General features: G+C 39.8%; 3 protein-coding genes across 3 annotated transcripts in view; 1 reads left to right on the plus strand and 2 right to left on the minus strand.

Annotated features, from left to right (window-relative positions):
* The window catches only part of LOC137991924 (uncharacterized), a 981-nt gene extending 910 nt beyond the window's left edge, over positions 1-71 (minus strand). Inside the window, exon 1 of the mRNA XM_068836948.1 lies at positions 1-71. This exon is cut by the window's left edge and continues 910 nt beyond it. Coding sequence (XP_068693049.1) covers positions 1-71 — 71 coding nt within the window.
* Positions 72-9,658: 9,587 nt separating this feature from the next.
* Positions 9,659-14,069, plus strand: LOC137985160 (AFG2-interacting ribosome maturation factor-like). Its single transcript, XM_068832677.1, has 5 exons — positions 9,659-10,021; positions 10,127-10,203; positions 12,511-12,613; positions 12,739-12,857; positions 13,932-14,069. Exons 1-5 carry the CDS (start codon positions 9,756-9,758, stop codon positions 14,006-14,008), a joined length of 642 nt encoding a protein of 213 aa, XP_068688778.1. The 5' UTR covers positions 9,659-9,755; the 3' UTR covers positions 14,009-14,069.
* Positions 14,070-14,475: 406 nt separating this feature from the next.
* Positions 14,476-22,500, minus strand: part of LOC137985072 (coiled-coil domain-containing protein 180-like) — a 57,831-nt gene continuing 49,806 nt past the window's right edge. Inside the window, exons 43-47 of the mRNA XM_068832530.1 lie at positions 22,414-22,500; positions 19,753-19,827; positions 17,892-17,984; positions 16,884-16,960; positions 14,476-14,615 (exon numbers count right to left, since the gene is read on the minus strand). The exon at positions 22,414-22,500 is cut by the window's right edge and continues 25 nt beyond it. Coding sequence (XP_068688631.1) covers positions 14,487-14,615; positions 16,884-16,960; positions 17,892-17,984; positions 19,753-19,827; positions 22,414-22,500 — 461 coding nt within the window. The 3' untranslated portion in view covers positions 14,476-14,486. The remainder of the gene's footprint in view (positions 14,616-16,883; positions 16,961-17,891; positions 17,985-19,752; positions 19,828-22,413) is intronic.

A 22,500-nucleotide genomic window follows, 5' to 3' on the forward strand; every position in this document is an offset into this window, starting at 1 on the left:
TGGGGTTGTTTGCTTCTTGCTCTGTACCGTTCAAACCTGGGTGTATTGGCATTTGCACCACTTGTTTTCATTGCAGTACATCTTTCCCTGGCTTCCAACTCAGTTTTCAGTGCACTCAACAAGGCATCAAGATTCCATGATTCCTCACTGCCAAACTTACGGCTTACAATCAATCGTAACTCTGAGGGGATTTTTTCCATCACGACTGGGACCAATAAATTCCCAAAGGACCGTGATTCAACTCCTAACGCATTCAAACCTCGAATGTTGATTTCAATCTTGTCAAACAATTCACGTAATTTCTTTGTTTCATGCACTGAATTGACAGATGGAAGTTTCAATAAGGCATCCATATAATTTGATATCAGCAACTGCGGTTTACCAAATCGGTCCTTAAGAATGTCAATGGCTACTTTAAAATTGTCTGCGGTCAGAGGCAGTCCAGCAATTGCGGATTCAGCATTGCTTGTCACACAACTCTTCAGATAGGTGAATTTTTCAATGGCCGAGATGCCAGTATTTCCATCGACAGCAGATTGAAATGTGTCCCAGAAACCCTGCCATTCTTGATAATTTCCCGAAAATGATTTGAGTTCGAGTTTAGGTAGTTTCACTTTTGCGCTTTCGGTATTTCTGGCACTACTATTTTCCTGATTTGTCGCATGGGCCTGTGTGTGTTCGCCATGTTTCCCTTACTCCAAACTCAAATCGATTTTCGCTAAAATACTGTAAACGTGCTCACAAAACTCACCAGAATCTTCTATTTCTTTCTCCAGTTCCTTTGGTTTGGTGAGCTCTAATATTGTTTCATCCAGCTTTTTGGTCGTTTCCAATTTTTCGGTCAACAAGGCTTTCAGAGCCGTTAACTTTTCCCTGAACGACGTTAAATCTCCCACGTGTTCTGTCAAAATTTTCTCCACATTCCCCACTGTTTTGTACACAAAGGTCCTGTGTGCATCTCGTATTTTCCTGTTCTTGTCGATATTCATGACGCTTTATGTCCATAAACACCCTTTTTGAGTAGACTTCGCCTTTTTCCAATTCAAAAAATCCTTCGATGACGGCGACAGTTTTGTTGTTCTACTCCTTCTTGTATTTCCTCCGACTCGAAAGGACCATGTAATGAATCTTTATGGTATATTTAATTCATTTCCTGGTGAATAATCTCTTTACAATTTTCCATACGAATTACCACTTCACTCGACCGTTTCAGGCCTTAAGCACGGTTGAAATCTAAAACTCAATACTCAACTTGACACTCGAAGCGATCCGACGATCGATCAACACTCAGACTAGTCCTTCGTTTACACGTGACTTTCTTCCCGCCACACGTAATGTATGCTTATTTATGTCAAATCTATTTTTAACAATCCATACACTTGACAGGAAATTTGGGCCTACAGTGTTGAAGACTGTTTGAACCAATTAGAAAAATGTACACAATAAATTTTCACGGAGCTACATGGTTTCTCAAGCCCCATCATACCTCAATGACCGTGTCTCGACTTGGCTAAAAGGGGCTGTGAATTCCGCATGACGAGGCAGGCTCTCTTTCAGTCATTCTAGCTGGGTATACTTAGTCAGCCAGGGACCCTCTCTCCATGCCCTAACTCTATATGCTGTCCAGGATGAATTTGCGACATTATCAGTCTCAGGCCAGCACCAGGTGTAGTAGATCCTACTACAACTAGTTATTACTACACATGTCTTCAAACACAGAATAATATGTCATACATATGTTTAATGCATTGTTGTGTTCTAAAAATATGATGGCTCTTGATATTCACCATTTTGAAATTAAAAGAGTGCAATATATTGACCAAGGAGAAAGTTGACACTGCATGACAAAAGACATACAAGGGGGTGTTTATGTTGTGGTTCAATTTTACCCTAAGTGGTTCAAATTGGTATTTTCCTTTCTTCTGCTATATATGATAATGAACATAGAATAAGAAATACCAATTTGTACAAATGGTAAAATTGAACCACAACATGTACCTAACTAAGTGTTTCGAAAAAACCATAAATTATAAAATTGAACAAGAGCTCTCCTAATCAACTGTTGGCTGACTGTTGATAAACTGGCGGCAGACATGTCACCAACATTTTACTGACAGTCAGCAAACAGATTACAGACAGAAGAAAACCTATGCTAAGATTTGAAGTAAAGTAACTGAGTTACTTTATTTCTGAAAAGTAATTTTTATTGGGAAACTAATCTTGTATTCCTTAGACTTATAATTACTTTTTAACATGACATGACTTGGCTTGAAGTTGCAACATGCATACACCCGGGCATTGGGTAGAGGTGGGGGGAACCCTTTCAAAACAAGGATTCCACCCTTTTCCTTGTATAATAGTAACAGTCAACGGCGAACTCAAAATCGCTCAAAAAACCGCTTTTGAGGCAAAAGGACGACTACCACAGCTAAGTTAATTCAACGTTTATTTATCATTGATTTATATACATAGCGATATCGCTAAAGGTGAGGCAAACGGTGAATCTTTTAAATTTACAATAAAATAACAATCGGCTGTTACATCCGATTGTATGGGTACCCTGTGGTCTAAGCCGCTGTCAGATCTGGCCGACGTACGGGCTCATTGTCATGACACATATAAAAGAGGAATACGACAGAGCTGAAAAACGACTGCGCAAGTCACTGATCCGCGGCACGAAACGCAGGCTCAAGGGCGCGCTCATTCAAAAAGACTACCTGTTCGCCGGAAAATGACAGCCGTTGATTAAATCAAAAAAATAAGGTCGCTGTTTGAAAGATAAGGATTTTGTCACAATTTTTGACGAGTTTTGATGTTTTTCCAAAAATTGAAGGGGTGTACAAATTGTGTAAAAATTGTTTTCGCGTGGTAAATGCACCTTTCGTGTGACTATACGGTGAATGGAGGTAACGAGCGCTGCAATGCTTACTTTTTTGACAGTGTTGGCTTTTGTCGCAAGTTTCTCGAACGGTTTTTGCAAGTTCTTGGTTTTCTGGGAGGGCCAGAAATTCCCTTAAACCCTGTTTTGGCGATGTTCGGCCGGTGGAATTGGTGAGAGCTTCGAACTTATCGGTGGAGACTAGTTCGTCGAGTGGTTGCGATACAGGACAATGCCTCTTTGTCTGTGTCGGTAAAGAGACATTGAAAAACCTTATGACGTTCCAGATACTCTCTATAATACTCTGAACAATAAAGGAAGACAACTGGTGAATTATAGACCGGGTGGTGAATGGTGACAAAAGATATTTTGGCAAGCATGCTCAAAGCGATATTAAAATGGAGTATGCAAAGATGCAAGAACTCAGGCAAATTGAGCTCCACGTTTCTCCAAATTTTAATACGAATTTATAATTATCATGAAAGCAAAATACATCTTTCGCTCTTTACACAGCATTTTTTGTTAAATTTATAGAAGAGCGATGAAAGCCAGCCCCAACAGAAACTGAGATAAACCGGTGAAAAGATACACAGAGAGCAGGCAAAAAAGTGCTTCACCCTGGAAAGCCCACTTACTGACATTAAACAGCTCAGAGAAAATTAATTTGCCCCTTGATTTGCTTGCCTTTTAAAATAAAAATTCATCAGATCCTAACCTGATCAAGAGACGTCATTAATGTTATTTTTCTTTCAGAAAGTAAATCCTTTTTTCCATATTTAACAATTGACAAGAAACTACAAAAATTTTACAAGGATCAGTTCAGACAACACAGTGCATATTGCAAAACTGATCTAAACTTGAGACATTTCACACATGCATGCTCAGGGCGCGACGAAAGTGCTGTCCGACAGCCCGGGGCTAGTGGAATGACTTGTCGGGCTAGCGTTTTCTTATCGTAGCTTGCCCGACGGGCAAGCACCGTTGCTTTCTCTTTTCTGGTGATAAAATGAGCTTTTATACCAAAAAGTGTGTCGCAGAAAGCTCCTGAGAGAAAAGGATAACGTTATGAGGCCAAATTAACGTAGCGTGACAACGTTTTGCGCCGCATTGTAGTTGCGTCCGTAAATAACGTCATGACTTTTTCTGCTTACATAAGCGACCGAAATATATTTTTTGAAATGACAATATTTGCCGACTGACAGCGGGCAGTGCAAGATAATGTCTAATTAAATTCCAGCCAAGTCACGGTGCAGTGGATTTTCACTGAAATTTAGGTGCGTTTCGTTGGGAAAATCCAAACCGGATTCTTGTTTCTAGGCCCACTAAAATTAAAAAAACAAGAAAAAACTCGCTTGAAGAAAAGCTAGGCTGGTGCCGTTATCATCCGATAAAAAAAATGAAAACAAAAACACGCAACTCGAGTAATTTAAAACATGATGTTTTCTCGCTTCTGGAAGAGTTTGTCAGCTTGACAAGCTTTGAAGAGAATTTATTCCATCGAATGTCGACTTCAGATTACTTCAGATTACAGTGGTAGTAAAATTTAATTGACCGATCGCAACGTTCATGGCATTCACAAAAATAACTGTGTTGTGATTTCCGTAGCCTGTGTACAGCCGCCCACTCTCCGCAGAAAAAAAAAGAATCGGAGTGGAGCGTCTGTGATTTACCGTTGACAGGAGCCCATTACCGTCAAAATGTAGTAGTTCTAAAAATAGAAAGATACGGGACAGGGTAGACTCAAGGGTACAATACCGATGGAAGCTCCGGGTAATGGGCTCCTGCCGTTGATAATTTTGTTGAATACCACGTGATTTTTCCTGGAATGTGTGGAAAATGATTTGATTAGTTATTACCCATCGATCATTACATCATTGAAACAACGAGTTTTGCTTGACTTTTATTTTTATTTCTCTACATCAACACCGTGAGAACCACCGTGACAATTTTGTCTTGTGCAATTTGCGCACTGTAAAAAATACGGATTAAAATATTTTTGAAAGAGGTTTTTCTTTTAAAGCACGAGCGGAATTGTTATCTATGGAGTGTAAAGTGGAAATCGATTCTACGTACATTTGTAGGAATTGTTGTCAGCGCTAAAGAAACCAAAGCGCTCCTGACGAATCTTCACGAGGTGAATATCTATAGCACTATTCAAAAGATTGTCCACTCGAAAACGTCTCCCGCTATTCCTTACCAGTCAATGAAACCCAACGCCTTGCTCGGACCAGCCTAGCCATTCTCAAGAACAATCTACAGAGCGTGTTGCCCTGGAAGATTTGAGATGTGGGCATATCGAGGAAAATAACAGCCCATCGGCAATCATCTGTGCTGCTCTGAAGATTAGAGCCGTACCCGGTTGGAAGACTTGTAAATACATCCTTTCCGTGAAAGAATGCCTCTATCCTATAAAGCCAAGGTATCTTACAACTATCGGAGACGCTTTTTAATGTACGTTTGAAATCTACCTCATTGACCACCATTTTGAGAATTTAGCTCCAAAGAAATATGAGCCACGCAAATTTTTGGTCAGTGTAGATCCGTTAATAATGTCTGCAAAATTATTCCGGAACACGCTCTCCTTTCCGGTTTTTTTTTTTTGCGGAGAGTGGGCGGCTGTACACAGGCTATGATTTCCGTAAATTTATAATATTTTTGACCGTCAACGGGGGTAACTGATGTAAACATCGAAGGAACGAACCCCTTCGAATTCAGAGGTTACTTTCCCTTTACTATTTCGCCCATGTTTGGATAAAATGTTACTCTGAAACAGTCATTTGCGATTTATAAAAATTTTCTGGTCTAACAAAGCGAAACAATTTTCATACATGTGCGTTAACTGCGCTGATTACATGCAAATTGCAATCGGACCGACGGCAGACAAAGAGACACATTCTGTAGATATTCAAATTGACTAAAGGCATTCCCAAACTTTCAGCAAATTTGTTGATGGTGTTCATTCCGAGAACCTCGTTCATGTTAGCAGCTCAAACAAGGAACTAAAATATTTCCTATAGCTCACTGTTGAACTGTTTTATAGTTAATACACTAGGCAAACTATGAACTATGAGGTTGAAGTTAAAACGAAAATCACATTCACATGGCTTCTGATAGGATGCGGAAAAAATTAAAGATTATGCGGAAATTTTTGGCCATATTATGGGTAAACATACGTTGATTATGCGGAAATTACACCGGATTATGCGGAAATTTGAACAATTTATAGAACTAATTATTAGGCCCGTCCAACTCATTTACATGCTTATGGTAAATCAGGACTCGAAATGGCGACCAATACAGTCGCGTTTATGACTGAATTTTTTCCCTTTGCGATATCTGGATCGACAAGTCGCCAATTTGCGACCAGCTTTCACCGTGAAAATAAAAGGGTTAGTGATCGGCATTTTGCCGAAACTTTTGCTAAAATAAATAAAGCGATAAAAAAATACTTTGTTTCTCGTCATGAATTTTGTTTCAATTTGGAGATATGGAGCAAAATTGCGATGTGGTTGAACCACGATCCATTCCTTCGATCAGTCACCATTTTCAGCGGTTTTTCACACATGCATATTGCGGGCTCCTAATTTGTTTTGTACAACTCACCCGTCCAACTCACCCTACTTTTACAAATAGCTACAAATGATCATATAACTTGCGTAGAAACTGCTTACGAACTTTCATCTTGCGAACGAAATGGCGTGTTTTCTTCAATGTTCAGGAAAAAAAGCATTTCAAAGTAGTCAATCTCTTTGTCTTTTGCGTTTGTGAGGATGGTGAGAAGCTGCTTTATCGCTAATATCAGGCATTTCTTCAGTTTTATGCGGAAAATATCGTAATTATGCGGAGGATGCGGATTTTAGGGAATAGGGAGTTTAAGATCTACGACGCCGACGTCGACGAAAACGTCACCTCAAAATATAACGTTGCACTATCGTAAGTTTCTCGCGGTTTGGCCAACTCGTTCGCGTCCTACAAAGTTGGCAAAGCATCCTAAAAATAAATTGGTACGAGCGGTTTCAGAGCAAAAATAGAGAACGAAAGATTCACATTTGAACGCTCACGTTGTCGTCAAACCTCAAATTTGGTGATTTCACGTCGTTGTTGTGCAGAGAACCGCACGTTTATGTGCTAAAATGCGTGCCGCACGTGTAACACGATTATTTTTGCTCTTTTAACCAATGAAATTGTTGTTTCGTGACGTTCTTGTTGACCACCGCGTCGTAGATCTTAAAGTCCCTAATTATGCGGATCCGCATCGCCGCATCCTGTCAGATGCCATGCATTCAAGAATCAAAACACTACGAAGAATTAGTTTATATCTATGCTTGGTATCATTACTTGTATTTTACATAATTAAATAAATCTGATTATTCTTTATAAACAAATTAATTTCGGGCTAGCTCCTCAGACCTTCGGGCTAGTAACCTCAAGTAATAGCTTGCCCGAAGGGCAACCTCATCTTTTCATTTTCGTCGCGCCCTGATGCTACATTGTACTTGATGGGTTTGAACAAAATCTTGAGAGCATAGACAACTAGGAAACATCCCTGAAAGGGGCATTCCACAAAATTAATATTTTCAGCTGTATAGCAAGAAGTTCACTCTAGCATTATCTGCCGACTGGCGTAAGTGGTATTATCCTAAAAAGATGATTGTATATTAAGTAGATGGAATCCAGTCATCAGTATAATACACATATGTAAGGGCTATTCCATGTGGGTCCCAATGCTCAAGAAGATGTTTGTTTTTAATTTTAATTTTTTCTCTGACAACTTGTCATTAAATGTGTTTGAAGGTGTTCTGGGTTTCGATGTCACTACATGTATTTGAAGCATTACTGGGTTGGCAACTCATCAGATCAAAAGCATTCGCAAAGTTTGCGTGCAGGTGCAAACAACATGCATTTGTGATGTTTTTGCTTGAATATGTTGTCCCCATTTTTTTTTATAAGTACAACATTTAAAAAAGTGGCATCTTAAAGCTCTGTGATGGTCCAAAAAGTTCATAACTGAAAAAAGGTTAAGGACTAATATTCAGTTCTAAGAAGAAACTGAAACGTTTGACAATGTGAAGAGTACTAAAGAAACTGCTTAAAACTCAACAGCATTGTCTGGATTTCTCAGTGACTTTATCCAGTCTTTTGTTCCATACTACCAACATGAACAAAGTGAACTCAATAAGATTATTGTGGTTTATTGCTGAGAAAAAAGGCTGAATTTCTTCTCGCTCCTTTTAGAGCTAATATTTCACAAAACTGCCGCAAATAATACCAGGTGGATCCATCTCCCTAAGGACAAAAAACGAAAATGAATGTTATTGTCCATGAGATGCATATTACAATGCTATAATCTACAATATCATAATGATATTATTATTTTCCTAGACACAGGAAACTGCACATATCAGTTTTTATGGGGGCTGTGAAAATTAGTACAAAAAGTCATTCTTATTACACAACCAAGACAAAGAAAACATGATGAGCTAACCATATAAACATACTATAAACCACACATAAACCAATGACCCTTAACTGTTTGCCTTAACACATGTTCTTAAATTTTTTTGAGTCTAACCATAATTTTGTCTTGGACGTTGGGTTGAACATAGATTTGCAAATAATGGCCAGTCAAGGGGGAAAGAAAAATACCATCTTCCAAGTTTTGACATAGATGACTTGACACCAAGTGTGTTGCATTATTACAATAATGATAGATCATTATTATTTGGCGATTGTGGAAGCTAGACTACAATTAAGTCACTCGGGTGCCACTTTGAAGCAGTATTTCCCTGTCAATAATCCTAGGATTAACAGGAAGCAGGGCCTGGACTTTGTACTTTTATTTAACAAATTGTTCTTTTCCTAATATATCGATGTTCCATTAATTAACAGGCCAACAGTCTCCCGAACATGGGTGTATCAGTTGATTGCACAGGGTATTTTGGTGGGCAAGTATTTATGATTCTGTAATCAAGCCACACTATGGCAATAAATTAAAAAATGTTATTGATCACACTACTGTGCAACTAGAACTTCTTCTGAGTGTAATCTCAGAGGCCAGTCTTGCAACCAATTTACCTTTTCATTTTGAAGAAATGCCCTGAGACAAGGACAAAGAACTTCAATATTTTCTGTGTAGTTCTGGCCAGTACTTGTGTTCATTCCAACTTCACAAGTTGGCAAGGTGTTTTCTTTTAGACAGCTGCCTTTATGGGGGCAGTCAGGAGGTTAAGTGGCTATTGCAGAGTGGCAGCACTCTAAATGAACTGCTGCCTTGGTTCAAGGAGAAGGTTGACAACTTTCAAATAATGCTCTTAGAACATGTTACGTTTAATTAACGCATTGTAAATACATGTATGATTGATTGTAAAGGTGATTTCAGAAAACCCTGCCCAAATTATCTTGTTGATGAAAACTGTAGAGATTGCATGGGCAATACCCTAGTGTGCAAACTGAACCAAACGTTGTGAACACTTCATGCTTCAAAAACAAATATGGAACACTCACAGTAGCCTCGGTTAGTTTCTGCAGCGCATATTCCCAAACAAATTTAACTGGGTTTGGATCTCAAGGCCCAAAAATTCCACACAAATATATTACACAGATCTGATGTGTCTCCTTAAATTAAATCACCACGATCTCACTTCCAAAATTCACACCGTCAAGAGTTATAAAGTGACACAGGCAGAAGACGAGATCAAACGATCGAAATGGACACTTCGCGTCTCATGCACGATTTGTGCTCCCTATTTGGCGCATGCGCAGTCGTTTTTCAGCTCTGTCGAGGAATACTGTGAATTTTACTGAAATCACCTTTATTGTCCCGCCTCCTCCCCTACAAAAGTAAAAAAATTGATCTTCGAATCTGGATAACAATGCAATGGAAAAGCATGTATGTATTTGCCTCGAAAAGATCTCCAAATCTTATAACGAAGTCGACCGACACCTCAATATGTGGAAGGAAACGGATCTCCGCTCAACTGAACTGATTCATTCGTTGAGAAGTCCTATGGATCAGCTGCACTCCTGCGAAAGAGTAAACTTCAAGGGATCTCCTCTTGGTGATTTTGTGGATTTGAAGCAGAAACTGGAATACAAACTGCTAAAACAAACTGAAAGTATTTTGGCAAAACTGCTCGTCGATCTGTGAGATTTCATTGCTTTACTTTTGCGTTCTTGCAAGGTTCCAGATCAGTGATAATTAACAAAAACATTGTATTAAATTTTGATTAGTGATATATCCTTTTTCAGGGAAACTTTTCAAAGAATAGCAAAGAAGATGTCAATACTTTGGTCTAGTTGCCTAGATGTGTACACTTCACTTTCAAGTAAGAACACAGGGATAATTTATGGGTTACTAACATGACCTTAGGGTAGTTGGGGGTTCTTGAGGTACATAAAAGAGAACTATTTCAATTGAATACCAGTAATAATTACTTATGGTAAGCCAATAACGTTTTCCATTCAACACAAATTTCAATGTGGAATTTAGGACATTTCGTGTGTTTGATGGAACACTGTTTATTTTTCTTGTTACTCAAACCTCACAATAATTAACATGCCAATCAGGGGAATTCATGTGAACTTGCTGTGAGATTTAAGGGAGCTTAAGCACGCATGTCCGTCAGCAACTAGAAGAGAACATAATTTTTGCGTGCCACGACAGTGGTGTATCCCAGATTTTTATACTAATAATATCTAATGGAGAAAAAATACTTAGCAAATGTAAATGTGGTTGGCTGTGTAAAGACATGTGTAAAAGGAAAACTCTTCACTTCTGGTTGCCATCGATCCGCATCTCAGAAACGTGCATGCTTAAGTTCCCTAATGAGACAATCACTGCAATGAGAACAGCAATTCATTGCATTGGAAAGGGACAACAAGAATGGAGGCAAGGTTCAGGGCATTAACTTGCATTTTCTTCTGTTTTAACACTTTGACTCCTGACTTAGATACTAGATTTTACTCTGTCTAACACCAGACAATTTTATTTGTCAATGGGGGCAGTCCAGGGTGGTTTAGGTGCCAATGGGTTAATATCTACTCAAAAATGACTTGTACATCCCCATTTAACCCATTGACTCCTAGCAGTTGGACTTAAGGACGTTCGTGCCCAAAATGTTCCCAGGTACAGATTTTTTTAAAACTTGCCACGCAGAAAGGTAATGATCTACTTTTGCCAAAAAGGCAAAAAAAATGGGGGGTCACCGTGCTCGTTTTCAAGATCATGAGGTGCACTTTTAGAAGACTGCGTTATTTTAAGACGATCTTAGCTTACAACTGTCAGCAATAAAAAAACTACATTTATTTATTGAAATTTAGATCAGGTAAACCTACTCAATTCAACATAACTAATATAACTATTTTAAAATTAACCTTTGCAGCTGATGTCTTTTTCTGAGGTGAAATAGACCTTGAAAAACGATACATATTATTCTGACAATAAGGGGTCACCGAGCATTCAAGAGAGTAAAATCGCTGCGAAGTTCTTGAAGCGATGGTATATTCACGTCATTGCATGACATGCCTGAGAAGACCTGAGTCCACAGCTATCCCATGATGCCACATGCTTTCATGTTCCATTCTTGTGGAAAATGTTTGCGCCTTTAGCATCGTGTTTACCTTCGTGGTCTGCGATGGATGACATGTGCGTGACATGCGCAAAAAAATGCACAGTAGCAATGGGTACGAACGCCCTTAATAGATTTTACTCTGTCTTTGTCTGACACCAGACGATTTTACTCGTCATTGGGGGTACGTGGGGGAATTCAATCTCCACATCCACTCAAAAACCCTTTTGACAAAACAACAAACCAAACAAAAATGAAGGCAAAATTAATTATTCCCTCAAACCTCAACTCTGATCAAGTCATATCTTGCGCTCATCTCACTCAGAATGCGAAAATTATAAGACTTGAAGGTTATCAATAATCATAGGAGTATAATACTAAAGGACAAGCAACAAATTCACTTCTAGCCTGACACTCAATGGAAAGCAAAATTATACATTGTCACTGAAACCTATAAAGTAGATGCACCTTATTGAATGGAATAACATAATATGTGCAGATATTTTGTGAGTTGCATAGCATTTTTCCAAGTCTGATAGCATTTTGGCTTTTCCTGCATTGATTCAGAATTGTATCAATAATTTCATAATAATGCTTGTGCAAATGATGAAACCAACACAGATGAAACCATTCAAATGTACTTTATTTGAAAGGGTAAATGAAATGATTAGTGACAAGCTATGAGTAGCTGAAGTTTCAGGCTTTGCATTGTGTTGAAAACAATAATATCATTTCTTTTATTAAAAAACTCCTGTTCCATTCATATTATTTTGCTCTGTTCTGAACTGGTTAAACCAGAAAACTACAGTGCACTACGCTCTCATATTTTTATTTATTTTTTTATTTGTGTGTTCTCTTGAAATGGCATAATAATGGAATAATAATAATAATAGTTATTATTGTTATTACTGTTAGACTTAACCAAGGGTAGGTCTTAATTCTGCTGTCATTTGTATTGTGTGGCTTCCATAAGAATAGGGGCCATTATACAGGTTTGAAAAAAAAAAAACAGATACGGTTAAACATCAGTGTTTAGATTAATTTTTTATGCTCGGTCACTGATAGGCTCCCTTCCAATCTCTGTGGTGTGTGAGGGAACCCCAACCCAGCCTTCAATATCAGACCTTTTGGAATGGCTTAATGATTTGGAGAGAATTCATTGGGAATTGTATCCTTAAGAACTGTTGGAATTACTTTAAATATTTATTAACTTTGCATGAAATCAGGGTCCTAAGTGTGTGGGCAACTTCACTGGAAAATGTTCATCATTACATGTTTCTTGACTTAACACAGATATGAAGAGAAAGCAGATATATTTAGCAGGTTAACATACACAGCTTCAATGGTGAATATTGATAATGCCATTAAGGACTGGGGGTCTATGAAGGATAGGCGTGCACGTGAAATCAGAGGTAATTTTAGTGCAGAGGAGTGAAACAAATTGATCCAGGTGTGGTCCCTTAAATGGTCAGTTGGGTCAACAACTTCCTCCTGGAGTTAATACTGGATTCTATTGCAGAAAATAACTCTACCATAGTGCTTCATCTTAGTTCACCAGAATCTGAAAATCTCTAAATTCCATGGTGTGCACCATTGTAAAGGCTGCCACAAGGTTCTGTGTTAAACTTATTAATAATATTCATGCCAAAGCCACCCTTGTTCACTTGTGATAGTTAAATGTCAGAGAATGTGGGTGTTGGTGGAATATAATGTGGCAGACCATAACATCCAAAACTGACACTCAAAGTTAACAGCCTTTGGATAAAAATCAAAGCTCAAAATTTTGCCAGTCAGGTGTTGAGCAAACACTCTTTCAAAATATGAAGGAAAAAAGAACTGATTTTCTTTTTTTTTTTCATATTAGCACTTTACGAGTGACACTTTGAGCTTCTCCTCTTCTCACACCAGATAGTTTTACTCATTGAGGAGGAACTCCTCAAGGGCACAAGGTTTAACCCTTCGACTCCCAAGATTGATCAGTATGTAAATTCACCTCTTCAATGCGCTATCGGGTCGACAAGCATTGAGAATGGAGATTTTTGAGGATATATATGATTCTGACCAGCCAACAAGGAAACCATTATCGACTGGATAACTCAATTGGTTTTGATAGTGTTCATCCGCTGGATATTGATTTATCCCTTGCATAGCGCAATCCACCTCTTGAACAACCAAGGCCTGGCCTTGGTTGTTCAAAAAGAGGATAGTGCTATCCCTTGGATAAAAAAGGAAAGGAACTTTATTTAAGTGTCTAGTCGTTCTAGCGCTGAAGCACTAATTGAGGACACTGTAAACTGAAATTAACAATTAACACAAATCAAGTCTAATGTTGGTTAAATTCAGTGGATAAATCACTATCCAGTGGATGAACACCAGCAAAACCAATGAAGTTATCATTTATCCAGTGGTTAGTGCTATCCACCTTTCGAACAACTGTGGTCTGGAGACGATTCTACACCAATATGACCTGTGACTGTCTTTTTCAGACATCATGGAACAAGTAGCAGTGTTCCTGGAAAGCAGAAAGCAGAGACACACTACTTCACTTAGCAGCTCAGAGTAATGTCTTGGAAGTCGATGGCACCGTTGAATGCTTCTTGTCGGTATAAAAGCGAAATTGGTTATAGCTTTGCTTCTGTAGCAGGGCTGTTCATCATCATGATAAGTGAAGGGCTGATCGAGAGATGAGTAAACCAATCTTGATACAGCACAATTTACACGAGACGTTTGTTGCGAAATCCATGTTTATTTACAATTTTTTACAGTATGGACTCTATTCATAAATGAGGTTTTTGGACAACGTGGACAACGTGAACAACCGGTACAAAGACAAATGTGTGGGCGAAGTTTCCGAGGATTGCCTTGTCTTGCCTTTCAATGTTCAGTCGTGCGTTGATAGCTGCGAACTTTTCCAGCAAGAAAATAACGTGAATGTACGACGAAGATTCATTAAGGAACAGAAGGTTTTCTTCAGGTGTAATATAATTAATGCTGTGGCGTAGAGTGAAGTGCCCAATATAAAAAAACAATCCCTAATTGTGTTAATAAAGCTCTTTTATTTTGTCGATAGATCGTTCCCAGCTCTTTGTCCATCTTTCTTCATTCTGTATTTGTGCATTCATTGCTTCGTGAATGACCAATAGGCGGGTCTCAAACTTTTCTTTATAATCCTGTAAAGGCAAACAAAGGATAACATGTTTGGTATTCATCGTCGTGTCATCGACTGGGCAAGTGTTTCAGAAAAAAAACTAATAACCAGGGACGAGTTCAACGCCAGCAAATTTCCTAAAAAAAAGAAACTTCGTGATCATCAATATCCTTTCAGTTGATTAACTATCAAGGAAACCCAACCTGCAAATTAAGCCAAAGCCTTTGAGAGCCATTTCTAGGCTCCTTGTAAAGTACAAAGACTGTGTAAAGAGATGATTTTATCACCTAGAAGAATTCGATCCGTTCCGATATCTTAGATGAAAATTGAAGTGTCCGAAAATTTTAAGGAATGTTATCTTTATTTCAGAAATTGGTAGCTGAACGTTACCTTCTAAGAACTTCCCAGCAAACCATTTGCTCATCCGAAACTGCTACAATCTTGGACAAATTAAATGGAACATTGAGACCACCCCTCCCCCCAAAATCAGTGATGGGAAAATGGCGCGTTTTGGCCTTCACGCACCTTCATCCTTGATTTGGGGGAGAGGGGGCATTTCTGTTCCATTTTATTTTGTCCAAGATTGTAGGTGACCTTTTTAAGTGCCAAAAATTGCAAAAATATTCCTTCCGAAAAATCCGGGTATAGCTGTTTGGAAACGTAGAACCAAAATTCTTAGAACAGTTTGACTCTCCCGAACACATTTTACCGAAGATTATCGTTGGGTGCATCTGAAGTATACTACAAATGAATTGCGATTAACAGCGTCGAAAGAAACGGGGACACATGCTCTCCACAGTCTTGAGCTTGACCTTTCGACGTTGAAATATGATAACATGAAACGAAAAAAGAGATCGTCATACTTATCTGAACAATTTAATTAATTTAAAAGCGTTCAAACTCTGCTTCAACAACCATTCAACATTTCTTTTGTTTTCGTGAATGTTAAATGAAATTGACCCCGTTTGCCCCCCTCTCAACATTGTTGAGCATGCGTCAGCGCACTAATCGGTCTCTCAATAACGTACAAGGAAGGGTTACGTTTTTGCACACGTTGGCCGTATAGCACTTATATTTCAACAGACTTAACTGATTAGAGTGTAAGGTCAGTCGGTAGAGCAGCGGTGATCTAACCCGAAGGTTGTGGGTTCAATTCCCACCCTGGTCAGAGATTTTTTGCTACACGGCCAACGTTTGCAAAAACGTGACTTCAACATCTGTGACTTCAACATCTTAAATTCCCACGGCCTGATCCCGTCTGACCTTATAGCTCACTCGGTAGAGCAGGGGTGATTTAACCCGAAGGTCGTGGGTTCAATTCCCACCATGGTCAGAGTTTTTCTCTGTCCTTGCGCGGGCTCATTTCCATTAGTAGGGCTAACGCTCACATGGTTCATATGGGGTACAAAACTAGCACTTCTCATTACACTCTAATCAGTTAAGTTTGTCTCAACAACGTATCCATGTACGTATGCATAGTAACAACCACGGCTGCAGCCTGGAACTGAATACCAGGTCTCTCGTGAAGCTTGTTGAATCAAATGTTGATGATGTGTTGAAACCGTTTACCCACCCCACCCCAGCAGTCAACATCTTTCAACAAAATCGAACGGCTGTAGAAGCAAAAGCTGAAGCCGTTTGCCCGAACATTTACAGACACCTGAAAATTCAGGTAACTTCAACGGAATCGCCACAGTCGACGAGCTCACTGGGACTCCACCACCTTCGTATAGACTACGGAAGTGGAAAGAAGCAGCCCCGCATTCTGCTAACGGAGCACTGCCAGAACCCAGTGAAAGCCTTCCATTGGGCTCAGACTTGCAGTGTATTGAGTGGGTTACTCTCACTAGGGCAAGCTTAGGGCAAAAGTGGGTAAAACTGGCGATAACATGGTCAAGTGGGGTTATGCTACAAATGCAAAATGCCCAGGTGGGGCTGAGACACAGCCATGGAGCATATTATGACATCTTGCCAATGGGGACCATCCTGCAGTGACGATGACCTTAGGGTCGTCAACGACATCGCACGCCGTTGGCTCGGCAAGATATGATGATGAACGGGATTCAAACCCATGACCCCTGCGATGCCAGTGCATGCAATGCTCTGCCAACTGAGCTACGAAGCCACTCAGTTGGAACCAGGTCAACTGCTCCAGACTTATACATGCAGCGCATGGCTTAATAGCTGTCTACTGAAAAGAGTCAACACCATTAAGGCTTTCAATATAGACGTGAACGCAGATTCCATACCAAAAGCATACTAAGCTAAGCGCACTGATCTTACACCTCACCTCGTAGGCTTTGTTTCGTGATTTGATCACAGCGAGATGTCCTGCTGTTGTCTTGACGGTTTTGATGGTCGGAGTTCGTATCAAATGTCAAGGAAGAATGATCACTTTTTAAGTTTTAGACCGTCGTAGTCTTTCATATAGCCAGTTTTCAAAAAATAACTTCGGTGTCGGGGTCTTCTCCATGGCTAGAGAGTCATGGGGGATGGGAGGTCGAATGAACGTAACAACTTGAGAAAACGACTGAACGATGGTTGGAACGAAGGCGTTTTCCCTTTTAAGGCCCAGTAATATGGGCAACATTTTTCGTGCAACTTGTCGCGCAGCAACGTTGCGTTGCAAGTTGAGATGTTTTGTTGTGCGTATTACTATCACCTTGCGCAACAAATTCCCATGTTGCAAAAAGTAAAAGCCACGTCTACTTTTTGCAACATAAAAATTTGTTGCACAAGAAGGTGGTAATACGCTCAACAAACCATTTCAACTTGCAACGCAACATTGTTGCATGACAAGTTGCACGAAAATTGTTGCCCTTATCACTGGGCCTTTAAGAAGGCAAGTTTACAACGCGCGCGCCGTTCTTGACGATGCAATTCTTTTTACGGCAAAGTTAGAATTAAACCAGGGGCGAATTCAGAGGAATTTTCCAGCGATTTGTCGCCGCGATGTTGCAAAGGTTCGAACTTCCTCGACACTCGATGAACTTTCGCTGCAACAAAAAATATATCGAGCTGCTGCAACAAAAATTGCAGGTGTAAGCGGACCTTACACCCGGTAGAAATGACAAAACATCTTGAAACATCTTATTAACACCCAACTTTGGTTGTTGCCTCTCCCAAACACGAAAAGGCCCCCTTCCCCCGTTCAAAACGTCTGTACTTTAGCTCCCCATTCCCAAAAAGACTGCACATAACTATTCCTCAGGGAAACAGAAAAGAGATGATGGACTTTTCTTTCAAACTGGGACATTTTACATCTGGAACTAATTAAAAAAGAGCATAAAAAGGATATGAGTCTTCTTGTCTCCAAACTCCTCTAAAACAAGTTCGTTTGTTGGGAGACCTTCCCAACTCGTTCCACTGGACGGGAACGGAGCAAGTTTGTCTGAAACGGAAGAAAACGTCTTTACGTCACCGGCCACAGATGCAACGGAAATATGACTAAGAAATCGCTTTCGCATCTGGGACCCGTTTCCCGAAAGTCCCGACAACTTTTCGGGCCTGAAAAGCCATTCCGCCTGTTTTCAGAAGCTGCTCTTTTGACATGTTTTCAAGTTAACAAAAAGCAAAACGATATGTAGTGAAGTTTGTTGACTTAAAATCTTTCCGTTCTTAAGATACAGAGGAAATTGTGACTCCCCAAAAAGGCCCGTAAAGTTTCGGGACTTTCGAGAAACGGGCTTCTAATCAGATGAGAATGTGGCGCGGGATTTTTAATCTAAGCACTGCAGGTAATATGTCCTGAAGGTCAAATTAAAGCAGTGGAATTTGTTTGGTTTGACATCATCACCTGCAAGTGTTAGCATATGGATCACGTGCTACATTCTTATCCAGCACGAAATATAAGTTTTTCCGCGTTACCACAGGCCGTTACATGTCGTTGCTGGGCATCTTGCTAATTTCATGGTGTCTGTTGTGATGTCTTTGTTTCTCCGGGTTTTTTAAAGTGGTACTATGATCAAAAAATCATTGCCTTTTTTTCTTCAGATTTTGAAAGCGTGTTTGCTTAACACCTAACTGGCAAAATTTTGAGCTTTGAGTTTTATCCAAAGGCTGTTTATTTTGAGTGTAAGTTTTGCATTTCACGGTCCGCCATTGCTCACGTTCAAAACTGGCCGATTGGACCTCAGAGGGTTGGATCTAGAGAAAATGACATCATTTACTCACTAGCTTAAAATTTCAGCGTGTAAACGCAATTTATTACATATGCAAAACACGAGTTTAAAAGTCTGAAAGCCCGAAACTCCCGTGCTGCATATTAATTCGGCCGCGTACACACGCATTGCATTCTTAAACTAGTGAATCTTTGGCGTCATTTTCTCCTCGACCCAGCTGTCTCAAGATTTTAAATTTAGTAATGGCGGACCAATAAATAAGAATATTCCAATTAAAATAAACAGGTGTCTTTTTAAAATCAGAACTTAAAACTTGGGTCAGTTAGTGTTTAGTTAACATAGTTTTGAAATCCAAAAAAAAAAAGAATTGTTTTTTGGTCGTAGTACCACTTTAAGTAGTCAATTTGAAAACCAAAATGGGATATACGATCCCCAGACTGAATTTCCTCGGGATGATCTTCCGGGCATTTTCAACGAGAGATAAAGCTTCGCGTTTCCCTTCAAAGGGTAACGCAGGGCAGGATGCTGTTTGTCATTTAACTTCGAACATCAACATATTCTAGCTATTAGTACTTGCTAACAACTGTGACAAACAGTCGCGAAATTACCTGAAAACCAACAGGTGCAATTTTGCCCATTTAGTTTCATTTTACCATACCTTTCTCGATGCCATGCAGGCAAAGGAACGAGAACACATGCTCATGGCGGCCAAAAATATCAGGAATAGGCCACTTCGGAAAATACCATAATACTCTTTGTTTGTTCCCCCAAATTTTGCATAAGCATTGTTTTTGTTTTCTCTTGGGACCAATGTAAGTCCCAAGAGAAACTGGAAACAATGCTTGGGGGGACAAACAAAGAGTATTATGGTGTTTTCCGAAGTGGCCTATAGTTACTGCAGAATAAGTTTCTATTCCCATTCCTGAACTTATATTCCTCTTCGTGATATTCATGGTCCTTGAACGGAATATTTGTTGAAATGCCAACGTAGTGCCTGAATTCATTAACGGCAATCAGTTTTGGACACAACTTTCTTACCATTCTCATCTTCACCACTGGTACGCATTTTTTCCCTCAGCAACCTCTTACTGCTCTTCGGTTTGGGCTCAACTTCTGAAATAGAGTATTGGTATTGGAATTAATCAAAACCATTACAATTTTCTCAAATTTGATTGGTGCATTACCTGCTTTATTTTTCACTAATTATTGTGAAGGGTTGAAATCGGACGGTGAAATCGGACAGTTACATCAGCCAATCATATAAGTGCCCTCTGCTTAATCCACCAATCACAGAATTTATCACAATAACCATAGTAAGAACCACTTAACCCTACCAAACTGGGGATTGTCCAAAATGGACAAATTTGTAACAATAGACAGTGAAAAAGGAATGCATTAATTTTGTTTCTCGGAAATTGTAATGGTTATGACTAATTGGTAACAGTACTTCGTATCCTCGTGATTAAAGAAATCGGACTCTCGCTACGCGGTCGTCCGATTTTGTAAATCACTCGTATGATTACAGACCAAATTGGACTCCACTCAGTCTTATTACCATTATGAATAACTCTACTGATTGTGAAATAGTTTTGTCATTATTTCCAAGAATGCAGCGCTTAATCGAAAATTAGGGCCTGGACAAAGGGGAAATGTTTGGCGTTTAAACAACATCAAACATTGTTTGATGGCCAAAAAGGTTGAAGTGAGTGGCCAATCGGTTAAAACATATTTGATCTAACGCAGATCAAACTCCACAAGCAAAGAACTATGGCAACCTCGTTCCCAGGGTCTCCCTGGGAACGAGGTTGAGAAGTATGGGTCACAAATACGTAAAAAACACGTGACTACAAGAGGCTGATGAAGCGTGGTACGCATGCACGCGCCAAACATGTTTGATATGGCTGGCCAAACGAACAAAACCAGCTTGTTTGTTTGATCGAATGTTTGATGGCCTTCAAATTTTCTCAAACACGACCAAACAGCACCAGACAAGGTGGCAAAACGGTAAAATGGTTGGTCACCAAACAATGTTCGATATTGTTTAAACGCTAAACATTTCCCGTTTGGCCAGGCCACTAGATAGCTTAAGGAGAAGACGACAGCCATCACAACGTTATCTAAAAATAAACTACTTCCCCTTATTGTTATAATTTCGCGATTCTTCCGAGTTGTTCGGCCTGGAAAGTGTGTATCAAAATTCCAGCATTAAAATTGTAAAAATGATGTGGATGTGTGGGGAGAGCATTGAAAACTTATCGTTGGGTACTGATTCGCGTCCTTCAAACAACCTTAAATTTGTTTATTTCACGTTGTTGTAAGGACTAGAACAACTTAAGAGTGAATTAGATAAGAGTGTTGATCTATCACTTTGCGATCTTGCCCCAGCACAGTCACAAATTGATTTATTTTTAGATATACTTTGCGCGTGAAACAAACAAAAGGCTGCCATTTTAACAAATTAGAAGAAGCCATGTCACGCGTGACTGCTTCTACCATGTTTTTTCATGGACATGACAACTGATTTTCGCGGGAACGGGTATTCTAAAAATAGCCTCATTTGTGACTGCTGGGGAGCCCACCATGCAATAACAACACACTTATTTAATTCACTCTTGGACTGGAATGACAAAGGAACGTGCCAAAATGTAAGATGCACGTGTGGGGCGTGCAAAGCCCTTGTCTTTACTCATTAAACTTATTGGTTGGATGACGTTCTCGTAGCCGTCATTGGCGTCGAAGAGGGAGTCGTATCGTGGAGGCAGTGCGGTCCAGTGCTTAGGAAGCTTGCATTGAGATCCGGAGTTCCCGGATTCAGTTTGATCCTGGTACTTCTAGGCCGCACTTGTAACTGAATAGCCAACTGCTTTGCCTCCTACGGCCAGTTGGGATTCTTAACAGTTGTTGTTGTTGTTCTGTTCTGTCGTTTCGTTGATTGCGTTTCATTGGCCCTGAAATGCCCCTACGGGAAGTGTCAATTAAGTATGTATTGTATGTACTTCCTTGCTCGCGCTCCCTGTTCCCCTCTAACTCAAAGTCAAGGTTATTTTCTCCCTCATCTGTCCCAAGATTGAGTTGCTGGTGAATGGCAAGTGTGCCCTCACTTTTGCTTGGAACAAAGCTGGGGAATTAAGGACACATATTTTATGCCCAAATATGGACACAAATAAGATCGAAGCTGCACGTGCGGGAAAATACACGAGCTACGTTACATCCAAATAAGGAAATTTTTAAACTTAAAAATCCCCAGCTCTGAACCAGACTTAAATGCTTCAAGGTCATGACCTTCTGGCCACCATCAATGGTTAAGTACGGGCATGCATCCTAGCTCTCGTTAAAGAAATAGCCCGAAAAACGTTACACCATAATTTTAATCAAGTGAAGCTATGACCTTCGCAGTTATGAACGCAATTTTAGCAATTGCGTAGAGAGAGAAGCCTGAAAAATTCAGGACTTCAACGGGGTTTGAACCCGTGACCTCGCGATTCCGGTGCGACGCTCTAACCAACTGAGCTATGAAGCCACTGACGTTGGGAGCTGGTCATTTGTGGGTTCTAATGATCCTGTGAGGAATGAATCAATGATGAAACGGTATATGAAATGAATCATTGATTCATATCCGCAGTTCATATATGATTCACTTCATATACCATTTCATCACTATAATTTTAGTTGCCCTCCTGCGACAACTGCCTCACTTACTTCCCACTTCGACGTCATCCAAGGAAAGAACAGCGTCAAATTGAAGCAACATGACTTCGCAGGTCTGAGCTAACTTCTCGATAAACA

The sequence above is a fragment of the Montipora foliosa genome, chromosome 2, assembly GCF_036669935.1.
Source record: "Montipora foliosa isolate CH-2021 chromosome 2, ASM3666993v2, whole genome shotgun sequence".
Lineage (NCBI taxonomy): Eukaryota > Metazoa > Cnidaria > Anthozoa > Scleractinia > Acroporidae > Montipora > Montipora foliosa.

Excerpts from the sequence above, each read along its gene's own strand:
- LOC137985160 (XM_068832677.1), top strand. The coding sequence starts at position 9,756 with ATGGAAAAGCATGTATGTATTTGCCTCGAAAAGATCTCCAAATCTTAT. Across the intron at positions 10,022-10,126 it reads GCAAAACTGCTCGTCGATCT|GGAAACTTTTCAAAGAATAG; the intron begins GTGAGATTTCAT and ends ATCCTTTTTCAG. Across the intron at positions 12,858-13,931 it reads GCGTGCACGTGAAATCAGAG|ACATCATGGAACAAGTAGCA; the intron begins GTAATTTTAGTG and ends TGTCTTTTTCAG.